Source organism: Ovis aries, chromosome 3 (genome assembly GCF_016772045.2).
Source record: "Ovis aries strain OAR_USU_Benz2616 breed Rambouillet chromosome 3, ARS-UI_Ramb_v3.0, whole genome shotgun sequence".
NCBI lineage: Eukaryota > Metazoa > Chordata > Mammalia > Artiodactyla > Bovidae > Ovis > Ovis aries.
In genome coordinates this window covers 13,684,724-13,701,856 of record NC_056056.1, presented here as the reverse complement: position 1 = coordinate 13,701,856, position 17,133 = coordinate 13,684,724, and the positions used below count along the sequence as shown (strand labels likewise).

General features: G+C 51.0%; 2 protein-coding genes across 5 annotated transcripts in view; one reads left to right on the top strand and one right to left on the bottom strand.

Annotated features, from left to right (window-relative positions):
* Positions 1–6,683, top strand: part of MORN5 (MORN repeat containing 5) — a 36,519-nt gene extending 29,836 nt beyond the window's left edge. Inside the window, exon 5 of one of the 2 annotated variants that reach the window (XM_027966475.3) lies at positions 4,072–6,683. In XM_027966475.3, the coding sequence (XP_027822276.2) occupies positions 4,072–4,151 (80 nt within the window). In that variant the 3' untranslated portion in view covers positions 4,152–6,683. The remainder of the gene's footprint in view (positions 1–4,071) is intronic. The other variant, XM_015094204.4, reaches the window with a different exon arrangement.
* LHX6 (LIM homeobox 6) overlaps positions 6,471–17,133 on the bottom strand; it is a 25,950-nt gene continuing 15,287 nt past the window's right edge. For 2 of the 3 annotated variants that reach the window (XM_027966474.2, XM_042245741.2), the window contains exon 9: positions 6,471–8,713. In XM_027966474.2, coding sequence (XP_027822275.1) covers positions 8,634–8,713 — 80 coding nt within the window. In that variant the 3' untranslated portion in view covers positions 6,471–8,633. Of the gene's footprint in view, positions 8,714–12,976; positions 13,081–17,133 lie in introns of all 3 variants that reach the window. The other variant, XM_027966473.2, reaches the window with a different exon arrangement.

The following is a 17,133-nucleotide window of genomic DNA, read 5'->3' as shown; positions in this document are numbered from 1 at the left end:
TTCCTCCTCATTTCCTCCGTCTTTCCGTGATGCCTCTATTCTGTTCCAGGATCCCGCTCATGACACCACGTTACATTCAGCTGTCACATCACCTTAGGTTCCTCTTGACAGTGAACATCTCTCAGACTTTCCTTGTTTTCGATGACATTTTTGAGGAGTGTTTTTAAAATGCCCCGTGACTGGAATTTATCTGATGGGTTTCACATCCTTGGACGGGGGTTATGGGTTTAGGGGAGAAAGTAAATGCCGTTGTCATCCACACAACTTATCGCTGCTGACATTGACCTTGATCACTTGGACGAGGTGTGTTTGTCAGATTTCTTCACTGAAAAGTTACTCCTTTTTTTCTCCCACCCCCTTCCTATACTGTCCTTTTTAGGAGGAAGTCACTATTTAGGAAGCCCTTTTTAGGAGGCAGCCCACATCTAGGGAATAAGGAGTCATGCCCAGTCTCCTCAAGGGCAGAATATTCACCTAAATTATTTGGAAGTCTTCTGCACAGGAGATTTGCCTATTCGCCAAATGTTATGAATTTTTACCAATATTTTTATGCTGGGTCTTTTTACTTTTTACAAATTTAAGAACCTATTGGTGTTTCTGGGAACCTAGGAATATCTTACTTCAGTTACTAACATGCATGAAATTACCAAAGCATTAAATTAGAGGGTAGGAAAAAAGCCAATGATTATTTTTATTTTTTTCTATTGTGGATACACATTAACAAAAGATTTGGGAAATACCCAAAACAGAAGAACCTCTCTAGCCCTATTGCTGGGAGCTGACCATTATTCCCATTCAATTTATTATTTTTTTCTTCTGTGCATAATTTGTACACAGATTATACTATGTAATTTTGTTTCTTACCTCCTTCCACCTTTTTTTTTTGTTTCTTGTCATATCAGAAACATTTCTCCTACATTGCTATATAGACTGCATACTCATATTTTTTTTCAGTAGCTGTTAAACATCCCCTCACGTGGCTCTTGGTGTCCCCCCTCCACCACCAAACTATAGCTGTATGCCTGGCATATAGTCAGTGTTTAGAAATTACTTGTTAAGTGAATGAATGTACAACAAAGTAATCATCCTCTTGTTTTAGAAGCGTGGGTTATTTCAGTTTTCTTGATTCTAAATAGTACTGGGACAAATAGATTATTCCCTTAGGATAACATCCCAGAGTGGAATTACTGGGCCAGTGGGGGCCAAAACTTTTCAAGATAAATGCACCAAACCAGAAATCTCCCTCCCCTTCCTCTGAACCACCAGCAATTGTGCCGAGGGTAATAATTTACAATTGATTAAAGAGTTTGTGGGGTGTTTTTTCCCCATCTTTCTTTCCCCTCCTCTCCCCCTCTCCTCCTACCAAAAAAAAAAAAAGAGAAGGGGGGGAATTATCTGAGAAGGTGAAGATGTTCTCAGACAATCATATTAGCATATTCCAACAATCGCAATTTGCAAAATAGTAATCACAACTCCTGGGATCGGGGAGGCATTAATCAAAGCTGCAGGTTTAATTCCGTTTTAAATATTGATGAAATGTGCTTCGGCAGCCTCACCCTGGCGTGGCAGGGCCAGGGGAGCCGCCTCGAGGCGCCAGGGAGGTGGAGGGAGGGTTGGGGAGCAGCTGCTGGGAGGAGAGGCTTCTGTGATTCAAATTGGTGGCTGAGCGGCCAGGTAGAGAGTGAAAGGGGTAGTGAAGAGGGCTGTTAAGTCCATTGCTGTCAATTTGTAACTATCAGGGAGGGGCCGGAGGACTGGTTCAGCACAATAAACCCCGTTGGTCTGGTTTCAGGGTTACCGCTGAAGAGGTTGCAGCTGCACTGATTCGAATAGCCTGGAGACTTCAGAACTGTAATTATCAACCAGGCTGCTTGCGGTGTGGCAAAAGTGGGCTTCACCAGTGCTTAACTCCTTGTGTGCCGAGCTTTCCTCGACACCCCCCACCCGGGGGCGAGGGGGTTGGCAGCCACGCGAGGATTCCCCGGTAGCCTCCCCAGGGGATACTGAGGCCCACCAGCTGCTGAGGGCAGTCCTCCCAGGCCAGAGCTTGCAGGCGGTGAGCCTTTGTCCTGAGGTCACAGACAGATCTAGTGGGGGTGGGGGACAGAGGAGGGTACTCCATGGGAGCAGATTCGCCTTCTGGCACCTTCAGGCCTGCCCTGGGGTGGAAAGTCAGGCTTCAGCGTCTGATGAGTCTTGGCTTAAATTCCACTGGCCATGCATATAAGGCAAGGCTTGTCCTCTTTATAAAATGGAGCAATCTCCCCTAGCTAAGTTGCTTTGGTCATGTCCCACTCTTTACATGTCTATAGACTGTAGCCCATCAGTCTCTCTGTCCATGAGATTTTCCACTCAAGAATACTGGAGTGGGTTGCCATGCTTTCCTGCAGGGGTTCTTCCTGACCCAGGGATCTAACCCATGTCTCTTAGGTCTCCTGCATTGGCAGGCTGGTTTTTTTTTTTTACCACTAGCGCCACCTGGGAAGCCCCCTACCCTACTGGGGTCTCACAAAAGACTCAGTGAGATCCAGCATTTATAAAGCTCACAGTAAGCTGACAAAAAGTCTTGTCTCCCTGGGTCCTGGACCGGAAGAGGAAGGGGGTTCCTGGTGGGGGGCTGTAGTATGGAGGGCAGGATTTCTGTGGGATTTCCCATGTTTTGGCTCTCAAGGAGTGTCTTTTATCTCCAGCTTCTGCCGTTTGTCACCCAAGTGTTGAAGTGAAAGTGTTAGTCGCTCAATTGTGTCCGACTCTTTGCGACCCCATGGACTGTAGCCCACCAGGCTCCTCTGCCCATGGGATTCTCACCCAAGGAGGATGAGTAATTCCATCCTCCGATCTCTTAGGTGGGAAGCACTGAGCTAGACACGGGGAGGACAGGAGGCAAGACAGGAAGGCAGGGATTGGGGCCGGTCCTCTTTGTCCCCAGGAAGTGGGCATGAACAAGGGAGGGACCGCTGGCCGGCAATGCGGTGCTGGGGGAAAAAAAAACACGGGCTTTGCTGAGAGTGCTGGTGAATGGAGTTATGTGCACGACTCCATGACCCTCCTCCTGGAATACAGCCCCAGAGAAATTCTCCACGGACCCACCAAGGGATGTGCCCAAGAACACAGCATCTGTCCCAGCATCATTCCTGGTATGGGAAGTGGAGGCATCCTTCGTGCCCACCCAGGGAGGATGAGTAGCTGGAAATTCACCATGGAATATTAGGCAGTGGTCAGGAGCAAAGAACGAGATGTCCACATCGCAATGAGAACAGATCTTCAAAATGCCGTGTTGAGTGGAAAAAAAAAGTGAGACACAATGAAACTCACAGCACAATGCCATTTGTGTAAATTAAAACCACATTTGCACACAAAACAGCAGGATATCCTTTACAGAGTTACATGCATTTTTAGGGGTACACATCCCACCACTGGAGTGGGTCTCTAGTCATGGTGAGAGGAGGGGCTGGGCGTGGGTTTAGGGGATAAAGGGGAAAAATGAAAATAGAGTCAGTCTGCAGAGGGGCCTGGCACAGAGAGAGGCTGATGGCGTGCTGTGGTCCCTCCTCCACTTTCTCTCTCAGGTTTCAAAACAGCACAGGCCTTGTATGCAGACAAGTTCCTGGGGCTCAAGTTCTAGGCTCTCCCACGTGCTTATCCCATGGCTGTGGACAGACAACTTGTCCTCCGAGCCTGTTGGTTTGTCCACAGAAAGGTGTGGCCCCGAGGACTGAGCTGAGGGAGATAAACACGTGTGGGCCTGCAGGGCCCCCAGCTTCTCCTCTCTACTCCCCACCGAAAGGACCCGAGCAAAGAGAGAGCGTAGGCCCTCTGGAGGAACCATGGGTTCTCTGAAGGGTCCAGAATGGAAAACCTGGAGAATAAGCTAAGGCCTGGACCAGCTGTCCCAGGGGTGCCCTAAGTGGATGTCACACTGGGCAGGGGCCCAGCTCAGAACAGCCTGACGATGTCGCGCCTGCCTCCATCCGGTCAGCAACGTCCACCTCTGACACCACCCCAGTCCTGAAACCCTGCCTGGGGGGCTCCCAGCACGAAGCGTGACCGGCTCCCCCTCCTCCCTTACAGATGACGACGAGCATGAGTGGATTGTCCGGACGTGTCGGAAGGGCTTGGACGAGACCACGGGCCCTGAGCCCCAGTCGTGAGTGCTGTCGCCTCTCCATCACAGGCTTCCTTCTGTGCGCCTGGCCCTGGCTAGACCGGGGCGGGGGGCAGGCTATATAGTTCTAGGACCTGACTTTGGACTCTAGGAATAAAGGTTGTCTGCAGTCAGTGGCCCTGATTTCCTTAGACTATCCCTTGGGATGGGACCCTCATTCCACTTGTGTCAGAATCACCTCAGCAAAATTGTGAACTAGCTATGCTCAGCCCCATCCTAGTATCTGCTAATCAGAATCGCTGAGATTAGGGCCCAGCAATTCGCATTCTCAGCTATTTCTTACACATACGGAAGTTTGAGAGCCATCACTTTATAATGACAGATACATGTAATTGAATGAGCAATTCATAGGTGCAGGCAGCGTGGGTGTATTACCTCAGCTCCTCATAATAGCCTTCTTTGTACAAGAGAGCTTAACGTCACCTTTACAGAGGGGGAATCTGAGGTTCAGGGAGATTTGACCTGACCTTGGTCATACAGCATTTGAATCTGAGTCCCTCTGAAGATAAAGGCCAGCTTTATTACTTTTTTTTTTTTTTTAACCACAAGCAGCCTGCCTGATCAATCTTGATTTCACAGAGCAATAGGACAGGATGACTGTGCCCAGGTTCACAGCTGGTATCTTGTAAGTGCAGAACTGGTTGCCCACAGCAGCTGCTCCCTCTCTGAAGCTTCCCTAGCTGGGTCTCATACCCTAAGCACAGAATCAGTACGGTGCCCCAGAAAGAATCCAGTGTTGGCATCATACACATCATACATCCCAGCTCAATCACAAGTATCATACAACCTTGGGCAAGTCACTTCACATCTCTGAGTTTCAGATTCCCCATCTGTAAAATGGGTATGATAATGCTTAAACCCAGAGGGTAGCTGTGTGGATTGAATGAAACAATACAAGGAGCTGGCACTTAGCAGGAATTCGGTATGTGCTTGCTTTAAAAACTAATTTCTTAGCTGTGCGTACAGAGTAATTATTCTTCAGAATCACCCCCAGGGATCTTATGTGTCAGCTGAAAACCAGCAGAGGAAGTGGTAACATGTTCCAGGGCTATACTTGGGCCACAGGTATCCTGGATCTTTGCCTAGCTTTCCCATCTTAGAGGCTACTGGCTCCTGCAACTGCCTGCACCTTGTCCCGTGGCTCACCAGGGGCTGCCCAGGAGAGAGAGTCAGGCCTAGGAGGGCTCTGCCAAGGTCTACAGGGACAAGAAACTAGCTATTTGAACTGGGGACTCATGAGTGGCATGCTGGTGCAGAGCCAGGGGTCAAGGGAGGTCTGGGCATGTTCAGCTAAGCCATGGAGGGGATGGAGGGGGTGGGGTGTGGGGGAGAGATCACCTTTCCCCCTCCAAGGCAACAGTCCCCTCAGGAGATAGGATGGGATGGCCACCGGGGGATTCCAAAGTATGTTTTGAAAATAGAAAGTACATTCATGTAAAGAAAGACACACAAACTTAAAACTATTTTCAAAGATACACATATATCTAAATCAACATTTGATAAATGGATTGGAGGAGTGGAGAGGGAGGGAAGGGGTAAGGTCAGGGATGGAGCATGCAACAACTAAACAGAGGGGCCCTGCAGGGGCGGGGACCATGGCCACCCTGAGCCGAGGCTTGAGTGACTGTTCCAGGCTACAAGGTCTGCTGGGGAAGCCTCCGCACCAGGCAGAGCCAGTCTCCTCCCTTCCTGGTGAGCCTGGGCTTCCACAAACGGTTCTGCCATTAAAAGAAAATTCGGCAACCAGCAGCAGGATGCCTGCTCCCTAGATTACACAGTGGCTCTGGAACCCAACCAGGCCAGTTGTCACCCTCGTCTCCAGTCCATATTCCCTTCACTCCACCCCATTTCCCAGTCAGGTTCCTCTATGCTTCCGTCTCTGGCCTCCCAGCATCTCCTCTCGTGGACTTACTCTGTGACCTTCTCATCTGAGGATACAGCTCAAGTGCCCCCCTCCCCAAGTCCAGACAGAACATGGGGAGGGATCCGTCTGTCTACAGCATTTGCCTGACTGAGAGCTTCTCCCGGGCTCTTTTCTGAGCCTGCAATGTCAGCACGGGGCCCAGCAGAGTGTGGTCGGGAGTGTGGTAGGACACCAGCCAGTCTGATTTCCGGCACAGCACAGACTAGAGAAGAAACCCACCATGATGCCTTTACCCTGCTCAGCCTCCTAGCTGGGAAACAGAACCAACCTTCTGGGAAGGGGTTTCACTGTCTAGCAGCCCTGCTACTCTGGGGGCCAGGCCTGAGCCTGAGCCCTTCACCAGAGAACAGGAAAGAAATGGAATCCTGTTGTGCTCTGGAGGTCAGTGCCAGCACTTCTACTTGCATTAACTTTATTTATTACACAAATAAGACATTTACAAAGCACAACATGAAAGGTATGTAACAAAACAGACATTGGTTTTACAAAAAAGTGCTTACAATTTTTTTTTCCGTGTGTGTATGTGTGTTTCCCCCTTTTGCTTTGTATTTAAATAAATAGTCCTGATGGCCTGGAGGTTCTCAGGCTGCTCTATCAGGCTAGTGGAGACATGTCTGAACCGCAACATGCTACAACCACGTGATCCACGCAAGGAACAGACCCTGGGTGGGGAGGCTCAAGGCAGAGTGGTACTAGGTGACCCCGGGCAGGACTTGGCTGGCCACTCACCACATGATGCTGCTTGGGACTGCGATCACTGGGAGCAGAAAGCAAAGGAAAAGTTAGAGCTCCCCAATCACCAGGGATCGGGCCCAGCTGCTCCTGTTAAGGTCAGCTCCGAGCACAGGGCTAGGCACACATTATTCACTAGGTGAGTTCTGCACTAAGCTGCACCAACTGCATTTGGAGGGGTGCCTTCTCTTTGCCCTGAGTCAGCTGGAACTGTCTTTGAAAGCAAAAAGAGCAGGTTCCCTTCGGGAGCTGCACCCGGGCCCAGCCCTCCTTCCAGATCCCAGAGCGAGAATGGCATATAAGTTTTCATCTTAAGCGCCAACTTCAAGCATTTGGATTCTGAACCCTTATCCAGACTCAGCGAGATAGTGCTGCAATCGATTATCGATGTCTGCCACGGGTGAAACCAGGGACAGCAGATACCTGTGTACCATGAACTTGCTTTCCCTGTCCTAGAGTCTCCTTCCCAAAGCAACATACCAGATGAACCAAAGCAGGAAGGATGACTTGGGCTGAAACATGCTTACTAGCAGCCTCTAGTGGGAAATGCATCAGGACACAAAGTAATTCTAAAATTACAGGATAACCTTGGGACAAATGGGCGTCCCCTGAAAACATAAATCATGGTCTTGTGCAGCACGAGCCCTTTTGTTTTGTGGGGGCGGGGGGAGAGTAGCAGGACAGGGAGGGTGTGAGCACAGCTGTCTGGCCCGCATTCTCAGGAGTAGGTGGGGCTGGCTCTGGGCAGGGTTGTTGGAGAAGCCCAGAAGTGCCAGCTAGAACCCTGGGCTTGGCACACTCACTCAGCATCAGGACCCTCTTTCTATGCAGAGATGGGTCCAGAATGAATGCTCTGACTGCCCTTTCCCTGGGCTCCATTCCCCAGTCCCTTCAGGAGATACACCCCTGCCCCCCGCCAAAAAAAAGATGTGGCCCAAGCAGCCCCACCCATCGGGAGTCAACAAGTAGCCAAGAAGCGTCCCCAAGTGTAACCTGTCCAGACATTCAGAAATGTCACCACACAGATCAAAACCCACCTCTGCCATGCCTCCGCACATATGCTGGATAACTGGGGGAAAGCGGGGCCCCCAGCACACACACCCCGAGCTTCCTCTTTCCTCTCCTTAAAATGGCTCATGCCCCTCCCAGCCCAACATGCCGACTCCTTCTCCTGGGCCTCCGAACTAATGGAGGTCTTTGTCCACCACCCCCCCACCCAGCCCCTGCCTATCCCACTGCCTCTTGGTCTGGGCAAGAGGTCTGCATCTTTGCCCTGTTGGGCCTCTCAGGATTGGTCAGTGTCTTTTCTCTCTCTGAATTAACTTGACATAACCAGACAGATGGAAATGATAAAATTAGAACATAGCTTTCCTTTGGGGACATCCCACAAACACTGTAGAGTCTTCCAGACAAAAGCAACAGAGCGGATAACACTGGGGGTTGTTGACTATTCAGAATTTGGAGATGGTTCCAAGGAAGTAGCAAAGGCCAACACGGGAGGAAAGAAAACCTGTAAATTGGAAGGCTGTTGGCGTCACGCAATTCAATTCGGCCTTTTGCTATTGTGATCAGCTTAAGTTGAAGAGGACGACTCCTGTCTAAATGGGAAACGCAGGCTGTTTTCACCCTGGCTCCAAGTATCAGGGAGCTCTGCTTTCCTGGAGGAGGGCTCCACAGTGCTCCTGGTGGGTTCTGGTTCTCAGCAGGAGACAGGGAGGCCAGGCCCAGGGGCCCAGCTGGCGGCGGGCAGGATGGCAGATGAGGGGTGGATGCGGAGCGGGTGATCCCTGGCAGCAGCTCAGACTCCGAGTTTCAGCGGCTAAGGGACAGCTGCAGGTCGCCCATGGACAGATGCGGAAGTGCCGGCAGTGTCAGTACTGAAAAAGGATGACCTGCAACAGGAGGACATGGGAGGGGGCTGAGCCAGGGTCAGCACCGCCTGGCAGCCCCCCAGAGGTCCTCAAAGGCCTGGAGAAGGAGGGGGACCCAGGGCCCACATCTGAGTTCAAATCCTGGCTCAATCACTTGCTTGCTGTGCAACCTTGGGCAACTCACTTCACCTCTCTGAACCTGTTCCCTCATCTGTCAAACAGGGATGAGCACACCTCTCTCCCTCTCTCTCTCAGAATGGGGAGGAATCAGGAAGATTCAAGAGCAGCAGCTAGCACCTCCTGGGCACACTCCCTGGCACTGGGTATAGTGCACACGGGCATGATTTCACAGAGCCTGGCCTTAACCCCACCAGGGTGCCCTGATACCATCTCCTTTTTGAGAGGTGAAAATCAAAGAGCCTGGGGTTGCCCAGCCCAGAAGAGGTGGACCCAGCCTGGCAACCCCAGCCTGGCTCTAGAATAAGCTCTGCTCATTAGACTCACTGCCTCTTCCTCTCCAGGCTACCTTGAAAGTTACCAATGCCGCTTACCAAGTACCAGGCAATGGGCCAAGCCCTTCATGCATCCAAGCACTTGGAGAGGCAGGTGGCTGAGACATGCCAGGTACCTGACATACAGAGGGTGGTCAGGGACTGACCGCTTCCTCTCCCCGTCTCCCACCTAAGATGCCTGGCTGACCTCACACTGGCGCCAACACAGCCCCACAGCCCTTGACAGTTCAGGTCAAGGATTATTGGCTGTCTGGCCAATAGGATGTGCCTTTTGACAGTCCAGTGCCAGGAGGAGATTTCAAGTTGGCCGGGGACATCCAGTGGGCATGGCCATATGGCTGTTCCATTTTTCGATCAAGAATGTTAATGGCCCAGGTTGGTTTCCATGAGGAAGAGATGGAAGAAAGCCATGGTGATAATCAACACACATGGAGCACTTCCTGCGTACCGGGCATCGTGCTAGGCCCCATACATATATAATCGCATTTGCTTTCAGCAACGTTGCATGGTAGGAACTATTATCCCCATTGTGTGGATGAAGGAACTGAGGCTCAGAGAAACCGTGTTCCCAAGTCCCAGAGTGAGAAGGTAGCCGAGCTGGGGTTTGGTCTGCCTGACTCACCCCCACCTTAGACTGTATTCTCCTCTAGTCTCTGGGTTGCCTACCTGGCTTTGGGCTCTTCCTAATAGAAGCTCTCTACAGAGGGATGACCCTGCCTGTCCATGAGCTTCTGTCTCTCCATCTTAGCAATGATGGCCAGCCTCTGATTTTTAAGAACTTTCCAAGCTCTGAACTGGGGGATCAGGGGCTGTGACCGGGAAGAAATGTTGGTTCTGGAAACTCACAGGGATGAGCAGTCCAATGACAACACGGCAGAGGCACAGGATGCTATCCCAATGCTCAGAGCACTGTTCTCTGGGCCAGGCCAGTGCTGGTCTTGATGAGTGGGTTTGGGGGGCTGCCCCAGGGGGCCCTGAATCTCCTCCTTGCTGGGTTGGATCAGGCCCGGAGGGATTTGGAAGAAAGCCCACAGGGTTCTGCACTGCCTGGACACACACAGTCTGCCAGGCCCCAGGGGTTTGGCAAAATGTGGACGGAGAAGGTTCCTGGGAGCTGGCAGGAAGGTCTGACAGTGAGAGGGCAGAAGGTCATGAGGAGGGGGAAATGTTTTTCTGTAGAGTTGCTGGATGTGAAGCTGGGGCTCTGGGCCAGCAAGAGAGAACTCTGGCTTGGCAGCCAATCCCAGAGGCCAGAAACCTTCCCCAGCCAAAAGCTGCCAGACCCCTAGACTGGCTCATCCTTCAGGCTGAACCAGACATAACCACAAGCTTAGCTGAGAAACCAGGAGACAAAGGCTCATCTCCAAGTGCTGAGCCCAGAGTTAATTCCTTCCAAAGATCCCCTCTGACCCCAGATAATGCCCAGGCCCTTTGCTTGAAGGTATAGGACCCTTATTATGTTACCCTCTCGTGGCTCCCCCTCCACTTCCCTGGGCCCCAGCCACACTAAGCCCCCTGTTGTCCTTCCAGGTTCTTCCAAACCTCTGTGCCTTGGCAGGGATTCCTCACATCCCCTGCCTCTCCCCTAGAGCTGGCCATTCTGTCTTCTGGGTCCTCGAAGATTCACGTTCATCCCTTATTCTCAACTGCCCAGGGTGTAGCTGCCCACCTCCTGCTCTAAGCCACCCTGAGGACAGGGACCATGCCAGCTCGCCTCTGAGTCCTGATGCAGGGTGGGACAAGATGAATACTCTCCTGCAGGCCCGGGGGCAGCTAGCCCTAGGATCAAGGCCAGTTGTACCCACACTTGCTGTATGTCTCTGGGTGAGCTGCTGCTCTGGCAGAGCCCGTGTCTGCAGGGATGAGATGGAGTCAACCACAGTCATCATCCCAGGGAGGCTGTGAAGGGTGAGGTCAAAGAGAGCACCGTGCAGACTGTGAAGGCGGCTCAGAAGCACATGGTTACCGAACCAGGTGGACTTCAGATCTGAGAGGCTAGCTGCATCCCTGGACAAGTCGGGTCACCTCTCTGAGCCACTGTTGCCTTATCTTTACCATGAGGACGCCATCCTCATATCCACAGGGTGATCGGGGGCGTCAGACAACATATGTAAAGTGCCTGCCATGAACAAAGAAGCTGTTTACCCAAGGCAGCCCTTCCTGTGAGTATGACAGTCTCAAAGGGGATGTTCCTGGGGTGGGGTCACCCACCACTGGGGTCTCCAGAATTTGGGACTGCATACGTACTACCATTTACTTATAATCCTACTGGTCCTACTGGCTGGCTGTACCTCCACATCATCTACTTTCCCCACAGTGCCCAGCCCTCAGCCCAGCCCTATAGGTAGGTGCTTAATCAGGAGGTGGAGTAAGAGGGGCTGTCCTGGAAAGGCGGTCCCACTCCTGGCTGCCTGCCAGAATCACTGGGGCTGGGTATGACACCCGCAGGTCCCTGGGGCCCACCCCAGCTCCCCAGAGGTGAGGCTGAGGAATCTGCCTCCCTAGGAGCTGCCCAAATGATGCTGATGCATAGAAGACTGCGTTCAGGCCTGGCCCTGTTTCTCCCCAAATCCAGCACATCCTGACTCCAGGGGCTCCCTGCCTCTCCGAGGACCACTACAATGATGCTTCTAAAAGAGACCTCCAGGACCCCCCACAGTCCACGCGCCTCCACCTGGCAACCTGAGGGCTCCACCCCTCACTCTTATTCCTCCCAGGCTCGTGTGCCAGCAGCTCTGAATCACTCTGGGTTCCCTGAGAGCCGTGGCAGCTCATGTCTTCCCTGCCAAACCCTGAGGCTCAGGCGTGTGTCTCTCCTGAGCTGTGCCCCCACCCCCAGCTCCCCTGGCCCCAGCATCACGGTTGAATCACACTTGTGTCCTAACTGTTGGCCTCCTCGAGGGCAGGAACTACATTTCCTTCATCTCTGTGCTCCTGGCAACTGACTCGGGGCTCCTGGGAACAACCTGCACATAGCAAATGACGGTTGAAGAACTGATTTTGTGAACGAATAAAGGCACAAGTTCTCATTCCGGCCCTGCGACCTTGAGCTACCTGGGCCTCATTTTCTAAAAGAAGGGGTTGTCTGAGAGCAGCGGCTTTCAAGGCTCACTTCGAGCTGTCCTGGAGCTGAGTGGGAGGGGGGGGCTCTACTTCCTCTGCAGTTTCATCCAGAGTGGCTTCCCACCGACCTCGTTTCATCTCCATTCTTCATTACGAGAAAGAACAAACAAGTGGGTTCCCGGGCTTAAGAACAGAGCTTTCAAGCCACTGGACTGGGTGATGTCCAAGCACCCTTCTGGGTGTCCAGTCCTACTGCTTGAGACAACCAGAGATCGGGTTCCACAAAGGAGGCCTCACCAGTTGACCAAGGGCCACTGGCTGGCCTGCTGTCCCTGGGCCCCACCAGCTCAGGATATTCACTCGCAACAGATGGGAACACAAAGGAGGAAGCGGGAGGAGGAACCTGTGGTGGGAGGCAGGGTAGTGTGTGATATAAGTCCTTCTCAGAGCCGCAACGTTTGAGTGAAATAACTAAATCCGTAAATCTGAAAAAGAGAAGGCCAGCCGTGGTGGAGAGCCACCAGGGGGCTGGCCATACACACTGAACACACTGGCACCAGATCAACGGACTGTGTGGTGGGGCTCAGGGGGGCCTGAGTGTACCGGGCAGAGGGTGCCTGCTCAGCGATGAGAATCCTGCCAGAAACCCAATCCCGGCGGGGAGGGGGGGGGGGTTCTGACCCACCCCACCCAACCGGGCTCCATTTACCTTCTCCCCCCGGTTGGAGAGTGGTCCATCCATATCGGCTTTGAGGTGGACTGGGGGCGCGGTGTAAGGCAGCCGGCAGTGCACCTGCCCACACTGTACCTGACCTGTGGACGAGAGGATGCCTTGGAGCCCATCCCCCAGTCTCCATGCAGCATCCCACCAGCCCCGGGCTCGGTTGGCTGGAGCCCTGGGGCCATTTTCACCTCTGCCACTTACCAGTGGGGTGGCCCTGGGCAAAATTTCAGTAGGGTTGGTTGCAATACCTTATGTGAAAGTCTTTTGACTTCTGGGATCTTAGTTCCCTGACCAGGGATCAAACCCGTGCCCTCTGCAATGGAAGCACAGAGTCCTAGCCACTGGACCACCAGGGAAGTCCCTGAAAGTCTTTATGAGCAATGAAGCTACGTGTGGTAACTGTTGTGTGTGTGTTCAGCTGTGTCCCACTCTTTGCGACCCCATGGACTATAGCTCATGGGGCTTCTCTCTCCATGGAATTTTCCAGGCAAGAATCCTGGAGTTGCCATTTCCTTCTCTGGGGGAATCTTCCTGACCCAGGGATCGAACCTGCCTCTCTTGTGTCTCCTGCATTAGCAGATAGTTTCTTTACCAACTGTGCCACCTGGGAAGTGTAGTTGATAATAACTATCTAACTCACTGATAAACACTCATAAATGAATATGTACATCCCCCATGTTCACAATAGCCAAGTCAACAACCTAAATGCCCATCGACAGATGAATGGATAGAGAAAATGTGGTACCTATATCGGATGAATACTACTCAGCCATAAAAAGGAAGGAAATAATGCCATTTGCAGCAACATGAACAGACCTAGAGATCCTTATAAGTCCAGTCAGAAAGAGAAAGACAAACACCATATTATACCACTTATGTGTGGAATCTAAAATACGACACAAATGAACTTTTATGAGACAGAAACAGACTCACAGATATAGAGAAGAGATTTGTGGTTACCAGGCAGGGACGTAGGAGAGGAATGGAGTGGGAATTTGGGGTTAGCAGATGCGAACTATTACCTACAGAATGGATAAACAAGGTCCTACTGTATAGCACAGGGAACTATACTCAACATTCTCTGACAAACCATAATGGGAAAGAATATTTAAAACTACTGTGTGTATATATATATGTATATATATATATAATAGAATCATTTTGCTGTCCAGCAGAAATTAACACATTGTAAATCAACTATATTACAGTTTAAAAGTTTTAAAAAGAGAGAAAAAGAAATGAATATATACATCCAAGGCTGTACATTCCTACATTCAAGGCTCTACCCCATCCGTTCGAGTCCTTCCTTGGTGCATTGTACCTTACCTCCCAGGTGTCACCAGGGTTTTACCCCTGTCCCCTAGAGGACTCTGTGCTCATATATCACCTTCTCTAGGATGCTCTCTCTGACCACCCTACTCACAACTGCCACCCAACACCAATACCTATACCTACCCCCTACCCTCCCTGCCTGTCTTCTCAGCTTTATTTTTTCTCCTTAGCATTTACCATCATCTTCCTTACTGTATACTTTTATTGTTTATTTGACAGTATCTGTCTTTGCCAGCTAGACTGCAACCTCTAATGAGGGCAGGAATTTTTTACTGTCTCTAGATTCTAGATGTTTGTGGATTTCCAGGACCTAGAATAAGACATGCATCTAGTAGGTACTCTTTAAGATTTTGCTGGATGAATCTCTACACTATTCCAATTTTAAAACAGTGAGGGGTAAGGCCATCCCTGGTCTGACCCCAAAGTCTCATGCTTCTAGCTCTTTGCCACTACAGTGAAGCCTATGGCCTCACTCTTCTCTGAACTTCATCCTCTTTGGTTGCAGGGGAAGGAGCCCTGTACAGAGACCTGCAATTAATACGTAACAGGGCAAGTCACTGTGCCTTTTTGAGCTACAGTTCCCTCATCTGGGGAAGATGGAGAAATTCTTAATATGGGGTGTTCTAAGGGCCCATGAACAGCCTGAGATTATGTGGAGAACTATGTGCATATGTATGCATTTCTGGAGTCTAGTTCCAAAGCTTTTTTATGAGATTCCAAGCTTGAAGTAAGTGTTAGTCGCTCAGTCGTGCCTGAATCTTTGGACCCTATGGACTGCAGCCCACCAGGCTCCTCTGTCCATGAGATTTTCCAAGCAAGGATACTGGAGTGGGTTGTCATTTCCTTCTCCAGGGGATCTTCCCAACCCACGGATCGAACCCGGGTCTCCTGCACTACAGGCAGATTCTTTACCAACTGAGCTACAAGGGAAGCCCAAGCTTGAAGGCTCTGGGAAACTCAGGAACCTGTGAATTCAGTGAATGGCAAAGAAAATTTCTAAGGGGACCTTCAGTCATGCAATAGGAGGCAGCACGTTCAAACACCCTTGATGCCTCCTGCCCCAAGCTGGGTTCACCTTGAGGGGAAAAGGAAAGGGTATTTCAGTCCTTTCTCTAGGTGTCCTTAGGCTTGGACAACAATCTATGTGGACAGAATCCTGACATAGCTCTGGAGACCATGGCCCCACTCTCCGTGGCGTCACCTAGATCCATTACCAACTTCACAGCAAACGTTGGCTGGTGGCCCAGACTCCTGGTACCTAGAGAGCCCCTGGTGCTTGGCACCTTTAACAGATGAACTAGAGAGTCAATGAGCTCTCTGCAGCTTGATACATCATTGTTTAGAAAAGAAAGGAGGAAAAGAGTCCCTCCTACTGAGCAGATGGTTCAGAAATGGAACAGAACAAAGAGACACTGGCAGACACTGCCACTTTCAACTGTCAGCCTGGTGCAGTAGGCAGGATTCTGCATTCGCAGCTCTGCAAACCAGAGCCACCACTACCATCACAAGAGCAGCTAATACTTTTCCAGACTTACTAAATACTGAAGACATTAAGTCAATGATCTCATCTGATGCTCACAATACTGCTTTGAGATAGGTATTCTCCTTTTTAAAAAAGAGATTCGATTCTTATTGTCTTCATTTTTACAGATGAGAAAACTGGTATTCCAGGATAATAAGAATTTGCCCAATGTCTCACAGCTTGTAAGTGACAGAGATGGGCTCTGAAGCCCCACAGTATGACACTAAAGCCCACATTTCATCATTAAAGAATCCTGGCTCCCACTAACTTACTGTGGACCATTGGTTTCCTCATCTGTGCAGTAGAACAGTGATGCTTAGAAACATCTGTCGAGACAGTGCCTGGCACATGGCAGGGGCTCGGGACACAGCTGTGCTCTCTCTGACCTCCCTCCTCTTTCTCTTTTACTTGAACCCAGAGAAGAGAGGGTTTGAGCTTGTGGGTATGTTGTCGCCACCTATTTTTCTGGTCATGCCCAGCTTTGAGGAAACAATCAATAGAGACAACCTCAAAGGAAAAGAAAATCTGTGATAAGCACCCATTCAATAGCAAACTCACTAAATGCCCATCCTCCAGACACGCACAAGGCTACTCTCTCTGTCTCTCCCCCAGATTGCCACTCTTCGATCACTCCACCACGACCTGCCACCCCTCATCCACAGTGCTTAGTCCCCACTGACACACACCCCTCCTCCTTTATTTGTTTATTGTCTCCCCTCCTCCCCATCCTGCCACCTGAGCCTCAGGAGCGCACAGGCTTTGGTCTGTTGTATCCCAGTGCTTGGGGTTTCCCAGGTGGAGCTAGGAGTAGAGAACCCGGCTGCCAATGCAGGAGACACAAGACATGTGGGTTCGATCCCTGGGTTAAGAAGATCCCCTGGAAAAGGAAATAGCAACCCACTCCAGTATTCTTGCCTGGAGAATCCTGTGGATAGCGGAGCCTGGCAGAATACAGTCCATGGGGTTGCAAAGAGTTGGACACAACTGACGAGACTTAGCACACAGGCTTCCCAGTGCTTAGGGCACAGAGAGCACTCAAAAAATACTCACTGAACACAGTGGCTCGCCACCCTGTGAGATAGCATCATTAGTGTCCCAGTGTACAGATGAGGAAACAGGTTCAAGGAAGTCAGGTGATCTGCCCTCGGCCTCAGCTGCGGGTACTCCTGTCACCCTGGGTCTCTTCTGTGACCCACTCATGCCAAGGTGCTTTCTGCCTACGCTTGGTTCCTCTGCTGCCTACACTCCTATTTCCCCTCTCCTGTCTCACTCATTCCTACCATCCTTC